At 52.2% G+C, this 24,260-nt stretch overlaps 1 protein-coding gene across 1 annotated transcript; it reads right to left on the bottom strand.

The window, feature by feature from the left end:
• Positions 1 to 1,093: 1,093 nt before the first annotated feature.
• On the bottom strand, positions 1,094 to 22,877 carry CDHR1 (cadherin related family member 1). The gene is made up of 17 exons (XM_047072076.1): positions 22,736 to 22,877; positions 22,575 to 22,670; positions 21,470 to 21,615; positions 20,432 to 20,482; positions 19,153 to 19,242; positions 17,870 to 17,956; positions 16,522 to 16,638; positions 15,292 to 15,435; positions 13,389 to 13,467; positions 11,957 to 12,057; positions 9,171 to 9,374; positions 8,521 to 8,673; positions 6,851 to 7,015; positions 6,290 to 6,357; positions 5,581 to 5,809; positions 4,197 to 4,454; positions 1,094 to 3,511 (listed from the first exon to the last, which is right to left on the bottom strand). Exons 1-17 carry the CDS (start codon positions 22,875 to 22,877, stop codon positions 2,975 to 2,977), a joined length of 2,667 nt encoding a protein of 888 aa, XP_046928032.1. The 3' UTR covers positions 1,094 to 2,974.
• Between the last annotated feature and the right edge of the window lie 1,383 nt (positions 22,878 to 24,260).

Here is a 24,260-nt window from a genome sequence, read left to right as displayed (position 1 = left end):
TCAGCCCTTGTCAACTTCATAGCAATCACTTTTCACACCATGTATTGATGAGGGAAGTGAGGCCCAGGGAGGCTTGGTCTCTTGCCCAAAGTCACACTTAAGCGGCAGAGCCAGGATTCAGACTCAGGGCTGTCAGATTGTAAAGCGCCATGTTATTTCATACAATTAAAAAGTCTGACCTCAACCATAGGAAAAACACACACTGTTCTGAAGATTCCTTGGAGACACATCTGCTGAACGTGCACTCAGTTTTTTAGGACCCAGAAGTGGGAAGGCCTGCCTAATCTGTCACCCCTTGCCTCCCAGTTCGTTAGCTGGAGGCTTAAAATTGTGCCGGCTTGTAGTCCAGGTCTGTCCCCTGTGGCTGGGCAGGCAATCCCTCGGCCCCCATCACTCCCTAATGCAGTAGAACTTGGCCCAGCTCACTCCCACTGGCTGGGGGTCACTTCCAGTATCTCCACATTTGCTGGAACCTTAGGTTTAGCCACACCTTCCAATTCATTCTCAGTATGGCTCTTGCCAGCAACTAGGTACTTTCCCCATACTTCCCAGTGCAGGAGGTTGCCCACAGGTGCAGTTTCCAAGACTGTCTCTACCTTGGTTCAAGCTTTGGATTTGTCCAGGAGCCCATGGCCTCCCAGAGCCTGAATGCTGGCCTGACCTTCTAGCCCAGAGGCTTTTCTGACTGCTGTCCCAGAGACTACACTTCTTCCCAGGCCTTCACGTCCACACCGGGCCCAATCCCTGCCTTCTCTGGGCTGGAATGAGGGATAAATTAGTTCTAGCTCCAGAGCCCATTCCTTTCCAAGCAGCCCTGCTGGAGCTTTTGCTGCTCAGGACAAAAGCCCATTCCAGGCCCACGATGGGGCATGATTAGATAGACAAACCCTGTAAATGTATTACCACTAGAGGTATATGCATGGCCATTTGGACAAACTTTTGCAGCCCCCCAGAGAGTCAGATCTGAGGGTTAGAGGCTGGATGGATTCACCCACTGAAGGAGCCAGGAGGCAGGCTGAGCTTGGCTGCCAGGGAGACTGGTCTCTATGAGTCAGCTAATGTCTATGTAAGCAGGGAACAGGAGGTCAGCTGGGCCCTTGCTTAACAGACTTTATTCACCATTTACAAAAGAGGTTGATTGCATGCAAAATGTAAAGATGGTGTATTCCCTGTGGAGAGAAAACATAAGCCAGCACAGCCCTCTCCTGAAATACAGGCTGCAAAATGCCTATTGGTTCAGTCTGGGCTCCCAGCTTGTTAGAAATCACCTCTTAATACACTCTGGGTTGGGGACTGCAGAAAGCCCAGCAAGGAGCTTACACACCAGTGTAACTGAGCAACACCTCAAAACACAGACTCAGAAATCAGGAAAACCACATGTGCATATAGTCTGTTTAAATAAAATCACTGACGATACTCTAGAGCGGTTGTCAGTGAGGGGAGCAAGATGCAAAGAATCGCTCTACTTCCCTCTCCCTGCACACGTCTAGATTCCTCATAGAGCAGCTTTCCTTAAAGTTGGGCGGAACTTCTCTGCATTAAACATAGAGGCTTGCATGTCTTCTCTCCTGGGGGAGGTTGTCACAAGTTGACAAGGTGTGCCCGGCCAAAGGAAAATGTCAAGGAGTCAGGAGCCCTCAGACCAGGTCTCTGCTACCAACCAGCTGTGTGGCCTCCAGCACTGCTCCTGTCGTGGAAGCTCGTTTTTGTCATTTTGGCAAAATGGATGTACCGCCCGGCTTTGGTCCTTTCTGACTGGCTGGCCAGGGCTGCATGGGGTGTGGTGGGGCATAACTGGACGGGAGGAGCCTGAGTCAAGGGCAATGACATCATCCAGGTCTGGCTGCCACAGGTCAGGGGCTGTACTCAAACCCTGCACAAGACCTCCTGGGGGTGCTTGGCAGAATGGCGTGAAGGGCTCCTAATACTTTCTGGAGGAGCTGCAGCCCAGAGAACTGGCCTGCAGAAAAATACTCTGCATTTGTGCTGCTTTGCACTTGGTTAAAGCCCTTGTCACCACATATTTATTTCAGTCCTCACCTTGGACCTGTGAGTGAGTCAGCCAGGACTTAATTTCTTCATTTTACAAATGAGGAAGGAAGTGATCAGGGAATTTAAACAGCTTTTCCCAAGGTTATACCACATGAGCAAAAGAGCTGGATAAAAACAAAAGTCTCTCCAGATCTCAGCTCTGCACTGTCTTTTCAAGGGCTCCTGGGTGGTGGGGGGCAGGGGCAGCACCCTGGGGAAGGGTCTTGAGGCTCTTCCAGATGCCTCTAGGACTACCACCGTGGTGCTAGCTTGGACATTTCTGGGCCTGCCTGGGACAGCTCTGGCTGGGGCCATCCCATACCTTTGTGTCTCTGGTCCCACACATGTACAGCAGGGGCCCACGGTCTTTACTCAGACACCATCCTACATCTTTCCAATGACTTTGAGGAATAGCCCCACAGTCAGCATCAGTTTTCAGTGCATCACCACCCTGCCCTGATGCATTTGCTCTCCTACAGCCTGCAAGGGTCAACTGATCACAACCTTAGCCAGAACTGAACCTCCTTTTCTGGCTCCTGTTCTTAGCTGGAGGCTTCAGGATCCAGATTCTGGTTGGCCTTGTCACATGTGGCCAGGGCCCTCTTCCTCAACTGAGGATGCTAATGCCCCAGGAGGACCTGAGGGACTGTGAGGTCTGAGGTTGGTGAGTAGTAGACACCTTAGAGTTGGCTCTTTGTCTATTCCCAGTCTCTGTGGAACGGGGAGCATCACAGCTATGCCAACAATCTGGGTGATGAGGAAGTATTTGCCAGTTGCATCCCATAAACAGAGAAATCCCTTGTCCAAAGCATGTCCAGAGCCGTGGATATGGGGCTTACATCATTGTACAAAACACAGGTGACCCTAGGGAGCAGATAGTGGGGAGCATGGCCCAAGTAGTGGGATAGTTGGGGTTGGGAAATTAGGGCCCACAAGACACATGCTAGAAGTAAGCCTTATTACCCACACTCTTCTTCTCAAACTTTTGCCTGAGCTCAGAGACCAGAGCTGATTGGATGGGGCTTCCCACCTTGGGTTTTGGTGACCGTTGGGGTTGCTGAGGGGTGAGTGAGCCGGAGACTGTAGGCACAGTCCAGTGGGCTGTGCCCATGTTGGGCGCCATTGTGGGTGGTGGAGGGGGAGCTGGGGCTTTGGGGGGCAGTGTGTTTCCTAGGCTGTTGTTGTTGCAGTTCTCATTAGGAGGATCCTCTTTGAGCACAAACTTGGCAGCAGCCTTGGTCCTTCTGAACTTGAGCCATTCGATGCGGACGGCACGGGGTGCTGGGCTGGGCCGCTTACGGAGCACGCGCCGCACTGGCAGGACCTTGTTAGACTTCTTATTGCGCCAGAAGGTGGCAGTGGAGATGAGAACGGTTATGGCCACAATGATGGCCATGATGCCAGCCAGGACACCCACAGCCTTCATGGGGTTGTCTTTGGTCTGCATCAGGAAGGCGGCCATGGGGCTCCGGGACAGCATCTGGAAGAGAGAAGCCCCCCTAACTGCATTCTGCTGTTCCTTCCTGGTCCCTGAAGGACAGAGCAAGGGTCATGAGCTCCCTTAAGCCTGATGGTGTGTAAACTTTCTGGGGTCAAGCATCCCTTGAGAATCTGATGAACGCCAGGGGTTTCATTCCAGAAAAAATGCACCCAGAGAAAATGCGATGCATACAGCTCTCCAGAAAAATGCACAGAGAGAGAGCATGACGCAAACAACCTCTTTCAGATTTAAAACTCCTACATTAGCTGGACTCTCTACTTGAGAGATTAGGGTATGGCTTACCTTTAGTTATGGAGGGCTTCATCTGCCCAAATATATCAGGAACCCCTTAATGATGACTTTCTGCCAGATACTGAGCTGAGAACTACACATAATGATTTTACTTATGCCTTTTAACCCCTATGTGAAGGAACCATCACTCTTCCCATTTTGTAGGAAAGGAAGTGGAGGCTTGGCAAAGCCCAAAGTCACACTGTTAATAAGTGTTGAAACTAGGCTTTCAACTTGATTCCAAAGCTTATGTGTCTGATGGCACAGGCAGCCTTTGCTAGCATTGAGTGCCTTTTGGAGGAAGGCTGCAGATGGTCCCTTCTTCCTCTAACCGTGTTTCAGCAAGGCCTGAGCTGGTCTTCTGACCCTCTTCTGACCCAGACTTGGTACTCACCTCTGTGTCTGTGATGTCAATCTTGAGTAAGGCCGTGGTGCTGAAGGATGGGGAGCCACGGTCCTTGGCCTGCACCTCTAGGGACCACGTGAAGTCCCCACCAGGTGTAATGTTGTGCAGGGCATCAAGGGAGCGGATGGAGTTCTTGAGACGGATCTCCCCTGTGTGCGTGTCAATGTCGAACACGTTGGTTGGCTCCGCGTGGGTGATGGAATAGTCCACCAGGTTGTTGGGCTCGTCTGCATCCTGGTCCGTGGCCTGCATGTGAGGAGGGACAGACAGAGTTGGGACTCGAGAATGATACTTGTGCGCCATGGTTAACCCAGTGTGTCTTATTTGGCTTGCTGGGTTGACGGGAAATGGTCCTAACCCTACTGTGAGTGGACTGGAGTTGGGGGAAGTACTGAATGACCCAGGGTCTGTGCCGGGCCCTCTACATGCATTAGTACATTCCACTCTCAGATCAAGCCTGGGCAGTAGGTATTGTTAAAAAACAAAAGCTTGAATGATAGGTGACCTGTCTAAGGATGGATACATCAAAGGAGGGGAAGCTCAAAGTCAAGTATGTTGGGTTTCAGAGTTCAAGTTTTTTCCATACTGGGAAGACAGTACAGCATAGCACTGCTTTGAAAGCAGGCTGACCAGCTGTGTGAACAAAGGTAAGCCAAACAGTTAAGCTGCCTGAGCCTTGGGGCACCTGGGTGGCTCAGTTAGTTAAGTGCCTGACTCTGAATTTTGGCCCAGGTCATGATCTCACTGTATATGAGTGCAAGCCCCGTGTCTGGCTCTGAGCTGACAGTATGGAGCCTGCTTGGGATTCTCTCTCTCTCTCTCTCTCTCTCTCTGCCTCTCCCCTGATTATGCTCACATGCTCTCTCTCTTTCAAAATAAATAAATAAACTTAAAAAAAAACCTGCCTGAGCCTCAATTATTTCTTTTGTAAAGTGGCAATAATATCTTTTTTCTTAGAGGTTATTTCTGGATCGAGGTGGGGATGGGGATATATAAGGTACCTTAATATCCCCTGCTCACAGGGGGAAGCCAATAAAGTTTATTTTACTTTTTAAACTTTACTCTTGAGACAGTGAGAGAGAGAGAGAGAGAGAGAGAGAGAGCAAGGGAGGGGCAGAGACAGAGGGAGACACAGAATCCGAAGCAGGTTCCAGACTCTCAGCTGTCAGTGCAGAGCCCAATGCAGAGCTTGAACTCATGAACCATGAGATCATGACATGAGCCAAAGTCGGACACTTAACCAACTGAGCTACCCAGGTGCCCCTGAAGTTTATTTAAATTAAATAAATTAAAATAAATTCTTACACCACAGTGTCTCTTGCAACAGCTAAAACAAGGCTTTTAGGGAAGCTTAGTTGCCTTCAAAGCTCACCTCAATTTTCACTGGGGTCCCCAGCACCATGGTCTTCTCCTGGAAACTCTTTCCAAACTGAGGGTAGTGGTCATTGACATCCAGCAGAGTGACGAACACCTCGGCCAGACTGTATTTGCCCTCCATGTCCTCTGCCTTCACATAAAAGTTGTACCTGGCAGTGGCCTCAGCATCCAGGCTGGCCCAGGGCTGGGTGTAGATGATCCCGGTGGATGGGTGGATCAGGAAGCTGCAGGGCATGGGGAGTTCGGCGTGAGTGTGCATAAGCGCGCACACACACACACACACACACACACACACACACACACACACAGAGTGGACTGCAGGAATGAGCTGCCTTCGATGCACTATGCAGCTTCTGCAAGGTGGCCCACCTGCTCCTCTCCTCCACCTTGCCGTCTGACTGAGGGTGCTGACCCACCCATCTACTCATCCACCTATTAACCCTGAACTTAACCTGACTCACAGCCCTTCCCTCTCCTCCCAGGGCCTGCCCTCCCTAGCTCCAGGCCATCATGATGACCCTTTTTCTCTCAGATCCCAGAACTTCTGCCCCAGGCTCTCTACTGCTTCCCTTCACCCATGGCCCTCCTGCTCATTTCTCCAACCCAGGTCCTGTCCTTTCCTGCCTTCCGCACAGATCCCCTCTGCCCCCCTGCCTCCCAAATCCCTTGCCCGAGGCCCTGTTCAGCATTCTGGATGTACTTACGGGTCTGCCCCGGACCCATAGATGGAGTATTTGACTTCACCCCACGGACCTGTGTCTGGATCTACAGCCTGGAAGAGAGAGAGCTCCAAGTGGCACCTGCTCTTTGTCAGGGCATATTGGCAGCTCATATACCTGAGGGTTCCTTTCAATGGCAACACAAGGGAACTGGGGTTTATCCAACTGGGGAGAAACTGATCTGGAGGTCTTCTCTGGAGCCCTAGTTATCTGCCCATGAAACCAACTATTGAAGGAAACAAAAGGTTTAGATCTGGAAGACATGTATCCCTTCTTCGTAAATGAGGATAGAGAAGGAGATGAATCCTGTGCCCTGAGCTGAGGGTTTATGCCTATGTCCTCCTTACAATCCTGGGTATTGTAGTCCCCATTGTACAGGAGTGGAAACTGAGCCTCAGAGAGTTCAGGGAGCTTGTCCAAGGACACAGTTAATGAGTTTGGGCTTTGCAATTCAAACTGGAACCCCGGTTTGTCTGATTTCATCAGGCCCCCTTCAGTAGGGACTCCCCACCCCAGACCCAATCCCTGGGCCAGTCCCCAACCCACTGTGACAGCCACCACGTTGGAGCCCCCTGGGGCATTCTCAGGGATCCTGGCAATGTAGTAGTGGGAGGTAAACTTGGGGACATTGTCGTTGGTGTCCAGGAGCTGGATCACAACATCTGCTGTAGAGCTGAATTTCTCCGGAGTGTTCACTTCAATGGCCAGGAGCTGGGAAAGGAAGGAAAACAAGGACCTGTCTGGGTGGCAGTCAGTGGGCAGAAAGCCTTCCCCCTTCCTGTCTCAGCACTGGTCCTGCACCCACCTGCCTGGCCCTGCCTTACTCTCAGCCGCCAGACTGCGATGCCTGACATCACCTGTAGGGGCGCCTCTAAGGACCACTGTCTTGAAAGCCTGCTTTCTTGAAGTTCTTATAGTTGTATTTGGGCCAATTTCTTTTGTCCCATTGATTTGCATATTCCTTTTTAGTTCAAAAATTACTTTGTTTTATAATATAATTTAGTATTTGTTAGGGAAGTTCCTGCCTCATATTCTTTCCTTCTGTTTTCCTGACTATTCCTAGAAATTTATTCCTCCAGATAAAAACCCATGTAATTATATCAAACCTTCTCGCCACCTGAAAGGAAATTCCAGGTAAGACTTAGTTGGAACGACATTGGATTCTTTATTCACTTGATGAGAATTTGCATTTTTTAAACAGGGTGCACCTTTACATATCTTGCCTTCTTTATATCCCTTTGTTTAATTCTTGTGTTCATTATCATTTAGGTGCTGTGTATTTCCTGTTTGCCTAATTCCTAGGAATTTTATCTTTTAGTTGTTATTATAAAGGAGAAACTTTTATTCCATTATTCTCTTTGCTATTATTCATATGTAGGAACACTCTTCAATTTTGTGTATTAAGTTTGTAATCAATCACATTAGCAGCTTTGATGTGTTTCTGTTTTTCAAACATTTCTTAGATTTGTTTAAGCAAACAATAACACTACCTACAAATAATGATAATTTTGTCCCTTCCTTTCTAATACTCATACCTTTTATTTCCTTTCTTTATTCAGGAATAATGTTACTCCAGGAATAGTACTAAATAATGGTGGTGGTAGCAGGCATCCATGTTTTGTTTCTGACTTCACACACTGGTTTTAGAACACAAAGCATGATGTTGGCTATAGAGTTATGTGTTATAAATAATTATAACAGTTTAGATATCAAAGAGGTATCTGTTTTTCATTTTTATTAATATATATTATTTATATAGTTATATATAATATTCATTAGTTATATATGTGTATAATTTTAAATAATCACAGATACAAAGGAGTCTTTTTTTCATCTTCTGCTAAAATTTTTATCAGAGTTGGTGACAGATGTTAAATGCATATGAGGAATATGTTTATCTTGATAATCAAATAGTTTTTCTCTCTCAATCTATGAACAGGACACATTGAACACCTTTGCATTCCTGGGGACAGTCGTAATTTAGAACCAGGAACGCGGTGAGTCTGTGTGAGCAGTGGAGAGGTCTCTTGCACCTTCTTCTTCCCCCACACTCCTGCTCCCCCAGTCAGCAAGAAGGGCAGAGGGGCTGAGGGAAACTGGAGGGCCAGGAAGGGCAGAGGGTGACAAGGACCCCTCAGGAATGAATCCAGGAGCTGCTATGAGCTCCTAGGACCACCCCCTACCCCCCATTCAAGACAGTACAAAGTATCACCTACCTTGAAGGTTAGCACTTTGAACTTTTCATAGTCAATGGCAGCTGAGTTCTCCACAATGATAGTGACTTGGGCTTCATTCAGGACTGTCAGTGGGACCACTCGGAAGATGCCCCCAGGTCCCACCAGCCGCAGGTTGAATTTGGCATTGGCTCCCTGGGCAATAGTGTTTGGAGAGAGGAAACAGGGAAGATGAATAAGAATAGAAACTCATTAGATAGTCATGCTAAGCAAGAAACCTTCATATGCCCTTAGCCCTGGGAGGTGAGTATTATTATTTCTTTCTATAGGTCAGGCCATTAAGGATCAGAAGGATTTAGCAGACTATGATAACTAAGCAAGGTCCCAAACACTGACAGCCTGGCCCTCTGCTGGGCATAGGAGGTGACAGGATGCATTCACAAATGCCTTTCTACAAGATCAGATATAGAGGGGCTTTTATTTGACTGGTTTTACTTTTTAATTGATTGTAAATGTCTTTAGGCTAACCTAAAGGTCTTTGGTTAGCTACTCTCCCACGTCTCTCTCTTGGTTACACCATCATTTCATTCATTTTAACACCTGCAAGGCCCCTGGGACATAAGCGGTGAAGACTGGTGCACTCTCTCAGCTTTGGCTTCTTGGAAGACAGGGTGGAGGGCAGGACCACACACCTGGTCTGAGTCGTTGACAGTGATCTTAAGGCCCCGAAGGATCTCTCCCTGAGGTGGGTGTTCATACATAGACAGCTCAAATCTGTTCTGGGGTCCACTCTCTCCATAGAACGTAGGCGGATGGTTGTTGAGGTCCACGATCCTGATGGTGACTGGGACCATGGCCTGGGCAGCTGGGATCCCTGCAGAGCTGACCTCAGTCACCTGGGATAGGGACAGGTGGCTATTGCTGTGTGGCAGGCAACTCCAAATGCCCCCATGGATTCGCAGCTTGAGGTATTCATGCCTTTGTGTAATTCCCTCTCATTAAGTATGGCCTGCCCTAGCAACTTGCTTCTGATATCACATGGCAAAGGTGATGAGATATACTTGGTGATTAGACCACAAAGACTGTAACTTCTGTTTTCTAGCAGACTCTCTCCCTTGCTGGCTCTGATTAAACAAGCAGCTATGTTGTAGAGGCTCATGTTTCAAGGAGCTAATCGTCACCTCTAGCCAACAGCCCACTAGGAACTCCATCCTGCCAATAACCATGTAAGCCTGGAAGACAATCCTACCCCAGTCAAGCCTTCAGATGAGAATCCAGTCCCAGCTGACAGTTTGATGGCAGCTACAATAAGAGACCTTGAATCTGAGGACCCAACTACGCCGAGCCTGGAATCCTGACCCACAGCAATTGTGAGATATGAATGTGTGTTGTTTTAAGACACTAAGCTTGTGGTAATGTTACAACAGCCATAGGCAACAATATAGTGCTGTTACTAATCCTATTTCGCAGATGAGGCACAGAGGGGTGAAGCAGTCACCTGGGGCCACACACTAGTGAGTGGCAGAACTGGACTAGGAAGAACTCAGGTGTGTCTGATTTCTTAATCAGCAGTCTCTCCATCTCACCATAGTGGCCCTTCTTTATAGCCAGACAGATCTGGGTTCAAACCCCAGTTCTGCCACATTCTGTCCTGGTGTCCATTTGGCCAGGGGTGGAGGCTGCAGAGAGGGGAGGTTTGGAGATATAGCAGATAACTAATACAGGCTGCAAAGCCAGGGCTGAGAATCCACAGGCTCTGTGTGAACCACTCCATGTGACAGAGACAATCAAGAACCTCCCTTCCCTTGTTCTAGAAGCATGCTCTGGTCTCACTATGCTCCCCGGACACCACTCATCACACCCCAGCTGCTACCATGACTCCCTTCTCAGAAGCCTACACCTGCTGTCTCCATTTCCTAATTCCCACTCAGCTCTCAGCCCATCCCCAACTGAGACACTTCACACTAATTTCCATGCTGCGTGTAGCACTGCCACTTTCTTTTGCCTTCCTGAGGGTTCTAGCCCTCTGCTAATGGGACTCTGCTTTCTGCAGGCTCCCCTCCACCTCTCTGATCTCTCCTAGGTTTCTTTCACCTGCTCCTGCCTCACTCAGCCTCTGATGCTCCCAGAGCTATGTTCTTGGCCAGTGATTCCTCTGTCCCCACAGCCATCCTCTAGGTGATTCCATTCCCCAAACCCATTCTTCCACAGCCACCTGTATGCAGACACTGTCTCCCCAGGTTCCACACCTGTATACACAAGTTTGTGTGTTTCAATCTGAGCATCCCAGAGACAGCAGAATGCCCCATGTCTGTCCTACCCAACTTGCCTCCTTTCCTGCACCCCTGATAGCACGGTACCACCCAGATCCCTCATCCTTCTCCTTTCCCGACAGTCACTACAGTCGCTCCTTTTCCTTACAGTCACATTCTGTGGAGTCTGCCTCCTCCATATGTTGCAGTTTGTCTCCTTATGCCACTCTACCTCCCCTCATCTGCACAGGTCCCCCCCCCCCCATTTATCACCTTGACGAATGGCTCTGCCTCCCTGCCTCTCACCCAGTTCCCTCCAAACTCAAGTTGGGACCAGTGTTCTCAAACCCTCTCCTGGGACTGGACCAGAATCACCTGGGGGCTCACAACATGCAGAGTCTTGCATTTGTCAAGGACACACCAATTTCCCGTTGCCAGGACTAGGTCCTGGAAATCTTTGTTTGCCAGACTCTCTAAATCTGAGAATCATCCTGGTCTAAAGAAGCCAGAGTGAGCTTTTCCCTGATCCTGCTCAAAACCCTTCAATGGCTCTTTACTGCTCTTGGGCAGGACCAGCTACATAATGTGCAGTGAAAAATGAAAATATGGGGCCCCTTGTTAAAAAATTATTAAGAATTTCAAGACAGCAAGAGCAGAGCCTTACACCCAGCATGGGACTCTTCTAACAGTGGTCCCTGTGTAACTGCACAGGCCACATGCCCACAAAGCTGGCTCTGTTCTGGGGAAAAACCTATATTTCGTATCTGGGGCCTTTGCTCCTCCAGTTCCAGCCTGGGATCCAACCTTGTTCTCTGTCTACATGTGGTCTAAACACTTTGCTGCCGTCCCATGACTCCTTGCTGCTTCCCCAGTACATCATGTGCACATCACCTCCAGCCTCATCTCATGGGGCTTCCTAGTCCACAGTGCCTGCACTCCGCCCCCATTCCCACCAGCGATGCCCTCCACCAGTGTCCACCTGCTGGGTCTTACCCATACTCAAGGCATTGCTGCTTCAGTCCTACTTCCTTGTGAATTCATGTCTCCCCTTTCCAGAGACTTTGTGTGTGTCTGCTGCAGCCTTCACGCAGGCTATGTGACGTGGGTGCTCTTTGGAGCAACATCTAGCTCCCTCCCTGGGTGGAGGGTGGGCTGGTGGTGGGGATACTGGTTCGCATCACCATGGCTGGAGGGCAGGAGGAAAGGCCAAGCTAGAGGGAGGGTACCTGTACATGCAGCTCATACACCTCCCTCCTGAGCTGGGCAGGACTCTGCATGACGGAGATGACTCCAGACGTCTCATTAATTTCAAAGGCTCCGTCACTCCCTGTCAAGGAGGAAAGATGTGTCCTGCAGTTCCACACATGGCCAGGGAAGGCGCAGGGGAGCCATGCCAGGCAGCCGGCCCTGTGCTCCTCAGGTATTACCTCACTGAAGTCTCTATAGGACGTAATTCTATCATCTGTATTTTGCCAATGAGGAAACTGAATCTCAGAAGGGCTAAGTAACTTGTCTAAAATTACACAGCGAGTGTAGAGCTGGGACTTAAACTCACTTCTGAGTCTGGTTTCAGGTTCCATAGAACTTTCCTTCTCTTCTGTGCTGTGTGTATGCACATGTGTGTGTATGTGATAGAAAGAGAAAGGGAGAAACGGATACAGAGTAAGGGAAATAAGGAAGAGGAGACAGAGGAAAGAAAGGGAGGGATGGAAGAAAGAGGCCAGAGGCTACAGGAAGAAGAGCAGAAGAGGGAGAGAAGAGAAGAGATGGGGGTGGGGGTGGGGTGCTTGGTAATTGTGTAAAGGCTGCAGAAGTGGAGGGGAGGGGACAGGAGGCAGTCAAGGGTCCACGTGCCTGGGGAAAGGAGCCTGTGTGTGATGGTGGCATGTTCAGGCATGCTGGAGGGAGTGTGTGCACCAGCCATATCCTAGGGAAAGGGTTGGGAAGGCAATGATGTCTGAGTGAGAACAGAGAGACATATGCATGTCTGCAATCAGGCACCAGGCATGATGATCCCACCAAGGGGCCTGGTGCTGCAGGGACCAGCTACCAGGGGCTATAGAGCCCACCTGGGCTGGCTTGACCTGCTCCGTTGCTGCTCAGTTGTGCAAAGAGCACAGACTTGGAGCCAGAAGACTTATGTTCAAGTCCAGTGGGAATGTGGCATGGCCCTTTAGCTTCTCTGAGCCTCAGTCTGCTCATCCATATACAGAGCTAGTAGTAGGAGATACCATATCATCGTTGCATTTAATTCTTTTAATTCAACTATATGCTCTAGGCCAGAAGTTTTAAAGTATGACAATAAAAAACACAGTAACTTAAAAGTGTAAGAAATGTTGTCACTCCCTCTTGTTAATCAGCATGTGCTTAGGGTGAAGGGACATGAGTTGGTGCCTCACGTGTTGCTCTCAGTCCCCCAATCCAACCCCATGTTTCTCCTTGTTGCTGGACAGAGTGATAAGGCAGGGTCTGGAGCACATGCCCAAGGAGACTCATCACCTCCTAGATGGACCCAGCCCGTCTCATGCATCTTGTACTTCTGGTTCTATAGATGAGGAAACAGGGACCAGAGAGGTCTGGAAAGCTCACTCTGGTCGCCCAGGGAGTAGAAGCCACAGCCCAGTGATGGGCCTGTCCCCAAAGCTTCCCCAGACTCACCATTCAAGAGGCTGTAAAGAATTTGGTTGGGTTTGCCCCGATCTCCATCCATGGCAACCACCATCAGTACCTCCGAGCCCTTGAGGGAACAGAAGAAGCTGCCTGAGGTCGCTGGGTGATGATAGGGCTCCCCCCTCCCCAGATACTTGCCCCCATAAGAGAGGAGGCCCCACTGCCACCCAAGAAAAGGGCCAGGCCTCTGTGTGGCCACACACCTGCTCTGCAGAGAGATCATAGCACCCACTGACCTCCCCAGGCTGGAGGGAGAGACAGCCCAAGCCCTGTTTCTCCCCTCCACATAGGTTAGCACACGGCTGCCCAGGGACATTCAGGCCTCCTGAGTGGGCCTCCTCCTCTTACCCTTTCTTTCCTACATGCCACACTCAAGTCTGGCTTCTACTGTCCTACCCTCGAGCCTCACCCTCCCTGCCTCCTTCACCTTTTGCCTGCAGAGGTACATGGTGGGGAGAGGTCAGAGACAGGTGAGAGAGGAGCCGGGCACAGAGGGGTCCAATGCAAAGCCCAGAAACCAGGATGCTCTCCTGTGGCCCTGGCTGGTGTGCCATTTGACAGATTTGGGCAGCGATGCCACACCCAGCAAGCCTGTTCCATCTCAGCCAGCCGCCCCCTTCTAAGCCTCCTCCTCAGGCACTTCTCCTCGGCCTGTCCACACTCATGGCTGCTTCCTGACTGCCACATGCCGCCTGCTCTCCCTGAGCAACACTGTCCGGCCTTAGATTCCAGCAGGACAGCTGGCCTCCCCCTAGCCTGTCTTCAGCGCCCCCCTAGAGGAGCCCGGCATTTCTCCCACCACTCTGTGCTCATCTCTACTACTCGGCTGCCAGCTTCGGGAGCAGCGGTATCTTAGCTTGGGCCCAGCACGTGAGGGGTCCTCAGTGAGCATCTGCATTGTCTCATAGATCCTAGAATACTCAGAGCCTGGGGAGGAAAAATTCAGACTGCAATTCAGTTCCAGAGTCCTTGAGCTGCGGTTGTATGGGGTTTGGCCCCAACCTGGTCTCCGCCTACAGGTAGCTCATGGTCTGGCTGAGCTGAGGGGGCATGTAAATACATGCAGGTACCCCAAGGAGGGGTGTGCATCCCCCAGAGAAGGGGAGCTCCCATCTCGACCAAAGATGTCAGGGAAAGCAGCACCTGGGCTGACCTGAGAAAGGCGGGGTGTATTAGGTCTGCAGGCACATTTCAGGCAGAGGGCTAAGGGCACAGTGGGGAGATGGGCTGGGTGCTGGGGGGCTGGTGAGGGCTCAGGGGTGGAGGGGATGCCAGGCAGCAGGTGCCAGGCCCAGGGGGAGTGCCATTCCTAAGAGACCCAAAGACAAGCATAGTAGCCCAAACACCAGGGACAAAGACTGCACTGAGGGGGAGGAAGCTGACGCTGGCCTTGGAGCCTGGCTTGCGGGACAAGCCACATCTGTGGATGACATTTGACAAGGGTTGTGGGAGCTCGGCATCAAACTGTGGGAGAACTACTGGTCTGAGGAACCCGAAGCTATGGGCTTTGAGTTGGGGAGGCACAAAGGAATCTCACCCCCCCCCGCCCCCACAAGGTGTAGAAAAGGCTCCACCCAAACCACAGCCATGGGCCACCTGTCAGCCTCTCTTCTCAGCCTTTTTGAGGGGCTGAACCTTTGCAGCCGGGTTTGAGTAAGTTTGAATGAGTGAAGAAATGGCGTGGCACAGTCTTGGCTCCTGGCAGGTGCTCTACACACTGCCCCTGCTTTTTCCCCCCTACACTCCCACAGGCAAAAGGACATGTTCATGGGCTGAGCTTGAGTCAGTCCAGAGCCATCCATGTGAAGAGGGTGACCCAGGGCCAAGCCACAGGGGAACCAGGGGTAGTGGCATCTGGAGGGGACACTGGGATGAGGGGACAGCCACCCACCGGAAGGGTGTCCTCATACACATAGCCGTAGTAGGGTGTGCCCACGAAGACAGGGGCCATGTCCTGCACGTCCTCCACATTGACTGTGACTGTGGTGGTGGCTGAGAACACCACATCAGCCCCTCGAAGCCTCCCTCCACCATCCTGGGGAAGAAGCAGAGAGTGAAGAGAGGTTGGGCTCTGGACTCCTGGTACAATCTGGTTTCTGTCTCTTACTGGCCTCCGGGCCAGCTGCCCTCTCTGATTTCTGTTTGCTCCTGTATCACCTGGAGATAATTCCCCCTCATAAGGGTCATTTAAATCAGATGATGCATGGAGGTCTTTAGTCAGTGCCTGGTATGCACTAGGCACTCAAAAGTGTTCCTTTGGAAAGGAGAGTTCTTTCTCCAGGGAGATCATGTCCGACAAATGGCAGAAGAGGAGGGGGTCAGAGCCAAATTCCCCCTCCCACCAGGAACCAAGCCTCCAACACCTAAGGACCTACTAAGACATGATTTGGGCCCCTGCCTGAGTCTACATGATGAAGGTGTGTGCCCAGCAAGCCCAGCCCTCGGTGGAGTATTGGGCAGGTGGTGCAGGCTGCAGTGGGATGGCCTGTGGCCAATATGTGACCAGCAGGGGCCTTTCCTTTCCTGGAAAAGAAAATGCTGGGTCTAGAGGGACAGCTAGGGTTTCCTGCCCTCAGGGGACAGAGCAGCCACTTTGGCTGAGCACCTGCCGACTTGCAGGTCCCACACCATGCACTTTAGAAGTATGAGAAACTCAGTTAAGCCTCATGGGTGGGCAGATGAGGAAACCGAGGCTCATGAAGGGTCACTGATCACACAAAGAGGAACAGGTGAGGTGAGCAAGCCCAGGCAGAGAGAGGGAGGTGCCTAGAGGCCAGGTCATGGGAGATGTGAGGGAGCATGGGTGTCCAGGCCATGGCCACCTAGTCCTCCAGAGGGGACCCTGGCTCGTCAGTCCTGATGGGGCATACACCCTCTTCCAGGAGGGAATATGCCCTCTGCAACCCAAAGACTCTAGCCTCCCTGGAGACTATGTCCCTGTCTGGGCAGAGTCCACTCAACAGAGGCTTTGAGCAGCCGTACCCCTACCCCATCCCCATCCTACCTTCAGCCCTCCAAACCTCCCCCACTCCCTCATAGGACCCAACTCTTCCAATCCAAGGGCAGCTTCCTCTGACAAAGGTTGAAGAAAAACCAGATGCTCCCTAGTCCGCCCTGTTACCTTGGCAACCACGGTGACAAAATGGGCCTGGGCCTTCTCGTAGTCCAGGGTGGCCCCAGCCCGGAGGCGCAGCACACCGCTGTGGCGGTCCATGGCAAATTTGGTGGTGTGCATATTCTGTAAGAGTGAAGGGAAGGCTGGTCCTCGGAGAGGGACCCAGGCCGCCCCAGAAGTGCCTGTTTTGCTTTACCAAAAGGGTGTCTTCACTGGCCTTCATCACAGGAACTCTGGCCTTGGGGCTGAGGTTAACCTCCAGGGCACTCAGCCTTTCTGGCCCCTAGGGTCCCCCTCCTGCCCCTCAGCATGCTTCCAGCAGCGCCTTAGCACTTCTTGCTGCTCAGCTTCCAGCTAGGCTCTGGCCTGGAGGTTCCAGCAGGTAGAAATGGCCAGCAGAGCGCTGTAACCTAGAGGAAGTGGGGCTCAGAAGCCACTGTGATGGAGAGGGCCTTCAGGATCTTTCAACCCCAGCAAATAAGTGACAATGGGCCAGTTCCAGGAAGCTTGGGGTGGGGGTGGGGGTGGGGGTTGAAGGTGGATGGGGACAGGAGATGATCCTCAATCTAGAAAAGGGTTACTGTGTGTCACAGGCTATTTATCAGAGCTGTGCACGTATTTAGTCCTCACAAGAATCCATGAAAATGTGCTTTCATCTTTAGAATTCTACACGTGAGGAAAGTGAGCTCGGAGGGTTAGATAACAGGCTGAAGGGCCCATGAGGAGGCAGTGGGATCTCTCCAGTACATGTGGAGCCCAGGGGATTTCTCAAGTACCCGTGTTGTTAGCCACCAAGGTGTACTGCCTTGACAATTGTGACAGCAAGTGACTAAATGTGGAAAGAAGAGGAACAGTTACAGAAGCAGCGGCTGTGTGGAGGGCAGCTGGTTCCTGTGGAACCCAGGGAGAAGGAGGAGGTTCAGGAAGGGGTCTCTGCCTTTGGTGGGGTGGAGGGGTGATGGATAGAGGTGGGATGGGGGGGGGTCACAGCTCTGCTCCTCCTTAGACAGATCTCCACAGTTCTAGGCCCAGGCAGGTTTCTTCCACCCCGTGTGGGTGCAGTGTGCCCAGTGCCTCTCCTGGGGAAGAGGTTGAGGGTGGAGAGCTGAGGGTCCCGGAGGTCCAGGGACAGGGTGGCAGGGGAACTCAGAGGGAGCCAGCGTGGGCCGTTCAGGGGAAGATGGCTCCCACTCAGGCCCCTCTCATGTCCCTGTGAGTCTGATGTGACTTCTCTGACAATCTTTGGGGAATAGTGGAGACCCGGACCTAAGTGCTTTGGTGAGGGAGGCGGTGGCCATCCAGGTGTCCCCCTCTAGTCCAGGCCTCTGGTTATGACCAGTATGCCTCTCCTTACCTGCAAGAAGTAGGTGACACTCCCTCCAGAACCCGTGTCCTTGTCTACCGCATGGACCTTAATGATACTGCTCCCAGTAGGTATGTCCTGAGGGGTCACAGTGACGGGGGAGGGGGGGAGGGGAGGGAGGATCAGTTCCGAGGCAGTGACAGAATGCTCAGGGGACTGAGGGTAAAGGAGCCATGGAAAGGTGCAATTAGGGCACGAAGGGCTAAAAAGAGGTGAAAAGGTGATGATTAACCAGGGAGCACCCATGGAGAAGACAGGCCAAAGTCCAAGTGAGCGCAGGAAAGAAGGAAGGGGAGAAGAGAAGCAAACAAACATCGTCCAAAACTAAGACTCCAAACAGACAAAGGGCTTAAATACGAAATGGGGAAATGGTTAATAAATAGAGACATTCAGCATTACCAGGGATCACATATATATCATTTAGAGCCAAAATGAAATATCTTCCTCCTACTGAATTAGCAAACATTAAAAAAATTGGAGAATCCCCAGTGTTGGTGAGGGATGGGGAGACAAACCCTCTCCCACAGCCTAGGGGAGAGAGAGCAAATACATGCCATTCTGGAAAGAACTTCCCAGGTTCTCCTGCTTTCAACCTAGGTATTTCAAATCTTGGGCCATGTCTTAAGGAAATCATTCTAATTATCCATATGGACGTTTTATGTTCAGAATTTGATGTTTCTTACGACAACAAAACTTTAAAGCATCTTAAATATCCAAACATAAAGGAATACTTTGGTACACGATGGAATGTGCACTAAATGGAAACTATTAAAATGATAGTTACCTACACTTTACAATTACTGAGGAAAGGCTTATGTTGTAAATTAAGTGAGAAACAGTATACAGAAAGCGTATGTTTAATAGAGTCACAGCGATGTAAATAAAGCAAACAAAATAAATCCAATAAGCACAAAATGACTAGGAAGAACTACACCAAAATTTAACAATGTTGTCTCAAGCTAGAGGGATTGAGGGTGATTTCTGAGACTTTGTTTTCTACTTTTCTACATATTTCACATTCCGACAATAAATGTACGTTATGATTATAATGGAAAATGGTTAATGGACATTCCTTGGGATAAAAATAAATGTGGGAGGGATGGCAACAGAGGTGGGGGGACATGTAGAGGAAGGGTTCTCCAGAAGGTAGGGAGCAATGGGTGCTCTTCACTCGGGGGCCGGGTCCCCCTGGTCAGGTCACAGGGCAGCCCAAAGGGCAGGCCACGGATCTGGGGTGGGAGTGCATTGGCCTTGCCTCGGGGCCCCTTGCTTACCTCAGGAACCTGGACAACGTAGGGCTCCTGAATGAAACTGGGGGCCTCGTCATTGGCATCAGTCACCAGGATGGTGACTTTTTCTGCCACCTGAGAAGAGACAAAAGGGACAGGAACTGGGGCAGTTGAGACTTTCTGGGCAATAAAGGGACAGTGGTCTCTAATGCCCCAGGTGTATGTCTCTGCCCATTGTCTCTCCTTCTTCACCAACCCCTCTCTCCCTTCCTCCCCTTCTTCCTCCCCTCCTTCCTTCCTGCTTTTATTCATTCTTGTAACAAATATTATTAAGCAACCACATGGTCCCAAGCACTGTGTTCCATCCCAGAGGTAGAAGACACAGTCTGATGGTGTGTGTTTTGCAGGATGTGATGGCAGGGCAAAATTCATATTTAAAAGAAAGGTGGTGATCTTGTTCAGGGTGATAACAGTGGCATGCCAGGTACTGTAGGCAGGGCCCATGCGTTACGTGACTCTGGAGGCAACATGTACACCACGGCCTAGGAAAATGTCCCCCCCCCCTTTTTGTGGGGTTGTGGGTGCATGGTATAGGAGGGTGTCCCCAGAGGCCCTGAAAAGAGGGCATCTAGCTCAGCCTGTGGTAGGGGACAGCAGGGAGGCTTCACTTCACTTCAGCAGGAGTGAGATTTAAACTCTGCAACAGTTTGTCAGGTGAGAGGGAAAGAGGTGGAAAAGTATGTCAGGAAGAAGGAACAACACATGCAAAGGCAAAGAGTTCAGAGAATATAAGCAGATTTATGGCTAGATGGTTGGGATGGTGAATGTGGTAGAGAAGGTGGGCGAGGCAGACAGTGCCTGATGGAGAGACCCTGCATGCGAGACTGGGGCTTGGATTTCATCCTGAGGGTAGTGGCCTACTGTTAGTGCTTCCCGAGTGGGGCTGTGGCCAGGTCTAACATTTCACAGTGATAGCGCTGGCTGAAATTCAGACATGGACTGGGGTCAGGTAGCCTGGAAGCTGAGAAACCCCTGTGATCATCTTGGCAGGCACTGGTGAGGGCTGGGTGAAAGTGACAGCTGAGGAGAAGGAGGTGAGTGAGAAGCTAGAGTCTGGGTACCCAGGTGTTAATCCTGGGTGAATGGGCAGGAGCTGGTTGGAAGAGGCAGATGGGAAAGCCTCCCCACTGGCCTCACTCGGTGAAGCTCTGTCTTGTGGGCTTGGGATTGCCAGAGAGCCCCTAGGAGACTGGAGGGGGAACTGTGGTCAAGCCCAGGGTGCTAGTGCTGATGGGGGTGGGGGGGGCAGCTCGGGGGCACCTACCAGATTCAGGCCGTCAGAAATGCTGATGATGGCTTCAATCTCATCCTCTCTCTGTAAAGCATAAAGATTAAGTGAGTGTATGGGAATCTGATGTATCTGGGGACCCTGAGGCGGGGGGGAGCTCTCCCTGCCCCCACTGAGCCAACCAGAGCAGACCTGGGCATTTCAAGGGAGTTCTGGTGCAAGGCAGGGTGGCCAAAAGCTGCCTCTGGCCATGCTTGAGACCTTGTTTCAGGTCTTGGCACATCAGGGGTTCTCCTAAACCCTCAGTATTATTGAGGCACCAAGAGAGAATGCTCCCCTGCTAGACTGAGGACAGATGCTAACCTAGTGTGGTGGAAGTTCCAGGGAGCTGATGTTTCCCTTTTCTTTTCTTTCTTCCCCTTATCTTCCCACACCTCTCCATATTCTACAGCCCAGGTCTGCAGTGTCTCAAGCACTCCTGAGTCCATGGTGGGACCTGAGTGAGGAAGAATGTTGAGGTCACTAGGTCCCCAGGGATGCAAGGGAGGGGTGCACTGTCATACCTCCACCTCTGTGTCCCTGCAGAAGTCTCTGAGACCAACCTTTCTGTTCTCTACCCTGGCCTGTGGCTGGTGGAGTCTGCCATTGGACCGCAGCTGGCAGTAACCCCACGGCGGAGGTCCAGTTATGTTGTCAGCTAGGCCCACCAGCCAGGTGAGGGGTCTCAAAAGAGAAAGGGAACCCATGCCCTGGCACCTGTAGGTTCAGAACGATGCAGAGGGGTGGAGGGCTAGAGTTTTACCCAACTCAGACCCACTCTCTAAACCACTCTTTCCAGGCTGGCTCAGTCAGTAGTGCACGCGACTCTTGATTTCAGGGTCACGCCCATGTTGGGCATAAAGTTTACACTAAAAACCACACCAAACCAAACCAAAACACTCTTTCCAGTCCTGATCTGCTGTCAGTTTTCTGCGGCTTACAAGACCACTCCAGGAATGAGCTCAAGGGAACCTTCTAGCCCACCGAGGTTTGTCTGCACACCTGGCAGGCATCACTTCTCATGCCTCCCCATACCTCTCTGTCCAGCTCTTCAACCAAGGTGATATTTCCAAAATTGGGGTCAACAGAAAAGACGCTTCTAGCGCTGGGGTCAAAGCTGATGTGGTAGGAGATGGGGTCTCCCTCAGGGTCTGTCCCGTTTAGGGTGTATACATGAGAACCTGGAAAGAGACACAGAAGAGGAGACTAGAATCTGGGACCCAACTCTTCCTAAAAGCGGCATCTATTCAGGACCAAGGATTCAACTGTTTATAAAGTGGGTATTCAATTCAGTGCCAAAGGTACTGCCCTGAAGTGAGCATTTGCTGCAGGCCTCACCCCTGCTGGCTGCTTCCCACTCTTTATGATAATTCTTCATAACTGTCGGTGAGTATCAGCCACTGTGCAGGTTGTAATCTATAATACAGATGACACAGGAGCTTCAGGTCTGCTGTGCCTAACTCCAGGGCCTCTGCCTGGTAGTGATGACTGGGCCAGCAGCCAAGATTGGGGTTCCCTGGGTATGGCGAATGGGAGAAAAGGGAGAAGCCATTAAGGCAGGACTGTGCAGCACTGTGCCCCCACGCCTGGATTAGCTCCTCGGGGATTTCTGAATAGGTGCCTCATTCACACTGCTATCCTTTTGCTCAGAGTTCTCGGCCCTGACAGAGAGAGAGAGAGAGAAGGGAGAATCTCCTCTTTCCGCTTTTCCCCCTTTCCCATGAGTATCCCAGCAAGTTGGATGTTCTTAGGCCTCTTTAAAGCCTAAAGATCTGAGGCTCAGGGAGGTAAGTATATTTGCTCAAGGTCACACAGTGAGTCAGGGGCAGTGCTGTGGCCAACCCCAGGGGTTATCATCACGCTACCAACTACTGCCTGCTGTCTGGGGCAGCCCTGTCTCTGGACCTGCAGCCGGGCCTCTAGGACTGGACTGGCTTAGGTCTCCATGACAGCCGTGACCTCCTTTCCTGCAACTGCCCTGGGGAGTTCGGAGCGCAAACAGGGTGCCCCAGGAGGGCCCACAGCCTGGCACTGGGTGTCTCCATAGGCACAGAGGAATCACGGGTTCAGTCCTTGTGTCCAGGGGAACGCGGGCCACCCTCCGGGGGACCAACAGGGGGCTGGTGCCAGGGCTCCTCACCTACAGGGGTGTCCTCCGGGAGGCTGAACAGGGCCATGTTTCCGTTGGTGCTGCCCACCCCGTTGTCGAAGAAGTGCGGGGCAAAATTGGCCTGGGCTAGGAAGGCAACAGACAGGAGAACAGACACACGGAAGGGCCGGTTCGCACCAGTGTGGTCACACGTCTGGTCCCAGTCTGGCAGGCTGGTAGTCTCTTCCCCAATGGCAGCACGCCTACAGACTGGGGCTGGGGAGCTCCGGAGAGCGCCACCGCCACCTCCCTCACGCCCAGGGTTTGCTCTGGCTTGTCAGGGACGCGCACCATCGCGGGCACTTAGAACCCAGGCAGCGGCCAATCTCAACCCATCAAGGGACAGACGGGGAACCCGCGCCCAGAGAGGAACGGTGCCCTGGCCAAGGTCACACTGGGAGCTGGGACACCTTCCCCTGCCCCAGCAGCCTTCAGAGAAGCCGCCAAACCTCCCACCCTGCTCTGAAAAAGCCGAGGGCAGCGAGGGTCCTGGCCCCAAGTCTGCGTTCTCCAGAGGACCTGCCGAGCCCGGGCAGCTGGAAGGATCACCCCACCCCGCCGGATCCCCCAGCCCGAGTCCCACTGTGGAAGTGAGCTGCCCGGAGGTCGGTCTCGGCGCCCACCCGGGCAGTGCCAGTACCCACGCTTCGCCCCCCACCCCGGGCGCGGGGCCCCGCGCCCACTCACCCAGCCAGAGGCGCAGCAGCCCCAGCGCCAGGGCGGCCCGCGGGCTGCGCCTCATGTCTCCGCGGGCAGAGAGTGTCGCGAGCCGCAGCCGGGCCGGGCGCGGGAGCGCGGAGCATTCCCCGGGCCGCGCGGAGTGCAGAGACGACGGTGGGGGCGGCGGCGGGAGGGGCGCGGGGCGGGCGCGCTGGGTGGCGCGAGGGCGCTAAGCGGATGACACCGCTCGGCCCCGCGCAGCTGGAGCGCTCCCGCCGCCGCCAGAAGAGACCAATTAGTGCGCTAAGCTCAGGGTACCGGTTTCCAGCCGCGGGCGGGCCGGGAGGGGTCACTGCCAACTCCTCTTCCCACCACGCCCCCCTCGCCCAGGTCTGGAGCGCAGGCGCCAAGGGGTTCCCAGCTCTGTAGCTGGGGTAGGGGCCAGGTCTTTGCCCTGAGCACGGCACTGGAAGCTGGGGCTTCTCGCGGTCCCCAAGTTCTGGAGGGCCTGGGCTCTGTTGGAGTTATCCCTTTTCCTGAACTTGCACTGTGACTTTGAGGGGGTTTGCCACTCTCTGAACCTGAGCGTTCCAGGCTGTAGAACAGCGGCGGGCAAGGAACAGCCCAGCCTGAGACCAGAGGGTTCCCTCCCAAGAGGAGGAAGGAGCAGGGAAGAAAAGGTGGTGTATCGACTAGGGGGCGGGTTTGCCCTCCAGGGGCAAACGGATTCCTAGGATGGTGCCCCTGAAGACTTGGGGTGGGGGTGAGATGAAAAACAAAGAGGAGGGTTATCAGCCCCACCTCTCTGGGATCTCAAATCTTTCCTGCCCTCTCCCCCAGGCCAGGCCAGGCCAGCTGTCCCAGCGGGTGGGGTCACTAGTGTGAACACTAGTGGGGGTCCATATATGTGGTAAGCAGCACGGAGGGCATACAAGTCTCCACTAAGGTGGGAGGCAGAAGTTACCAGATAGCAGGCTGGCCTCACTCCCTGTCCCCATGGGTGACCATGGAGAAACA

The sequence above is a fragment of the Lynx rufus genome, unplaced genomic scaffold (assembly GCF_022079265.1).
Source record: "Lynx rufus isolate CCGP_SWC_20201006 ecotype Redwood Valley unplaced genomic scaffold, mLynRuf1.p SCAF_11, whole genome shotgun sequence".
Lineage (NCBI taxonomy): Eukaryota > Metazoa > Chordata > Mammalia > Carnivora > Felidae > Lynx > Lynx rufus.
Note: the sequence above shows the minus strand (reverse complement) of the source record. Positions and strands in the feature narration are given on the sequence as shown.

What these genes read in the sequence shown, in the direction of transcription:
- CDHR1 (XM_047072076.1), bottom strand. Translation starts at nt 22,877, where the DNA reads ATGGTGCGCGTCCCTGACAAGCCAGAGCAAACCCTGGGCGTGAGGGAG. An exon ending in CTGCCAGACTGGGACCAGAC is followed by an intron (nt 22,671 to 22,735) that starts GTGTGACCACAC and finishes TTGCCTTCCTAG; the next exon opens with CCCAGGCCAATTTTGCCCCG. An exon ending in TTGAAGAGCTGGACAGAGAG is followed by an intron (nt 20,483 to 21,469) that starts GTATGGGGAGGC and finishes TATGCTTTACAG; the next exon opens with AGAGAGGATGAGATTGAAGC.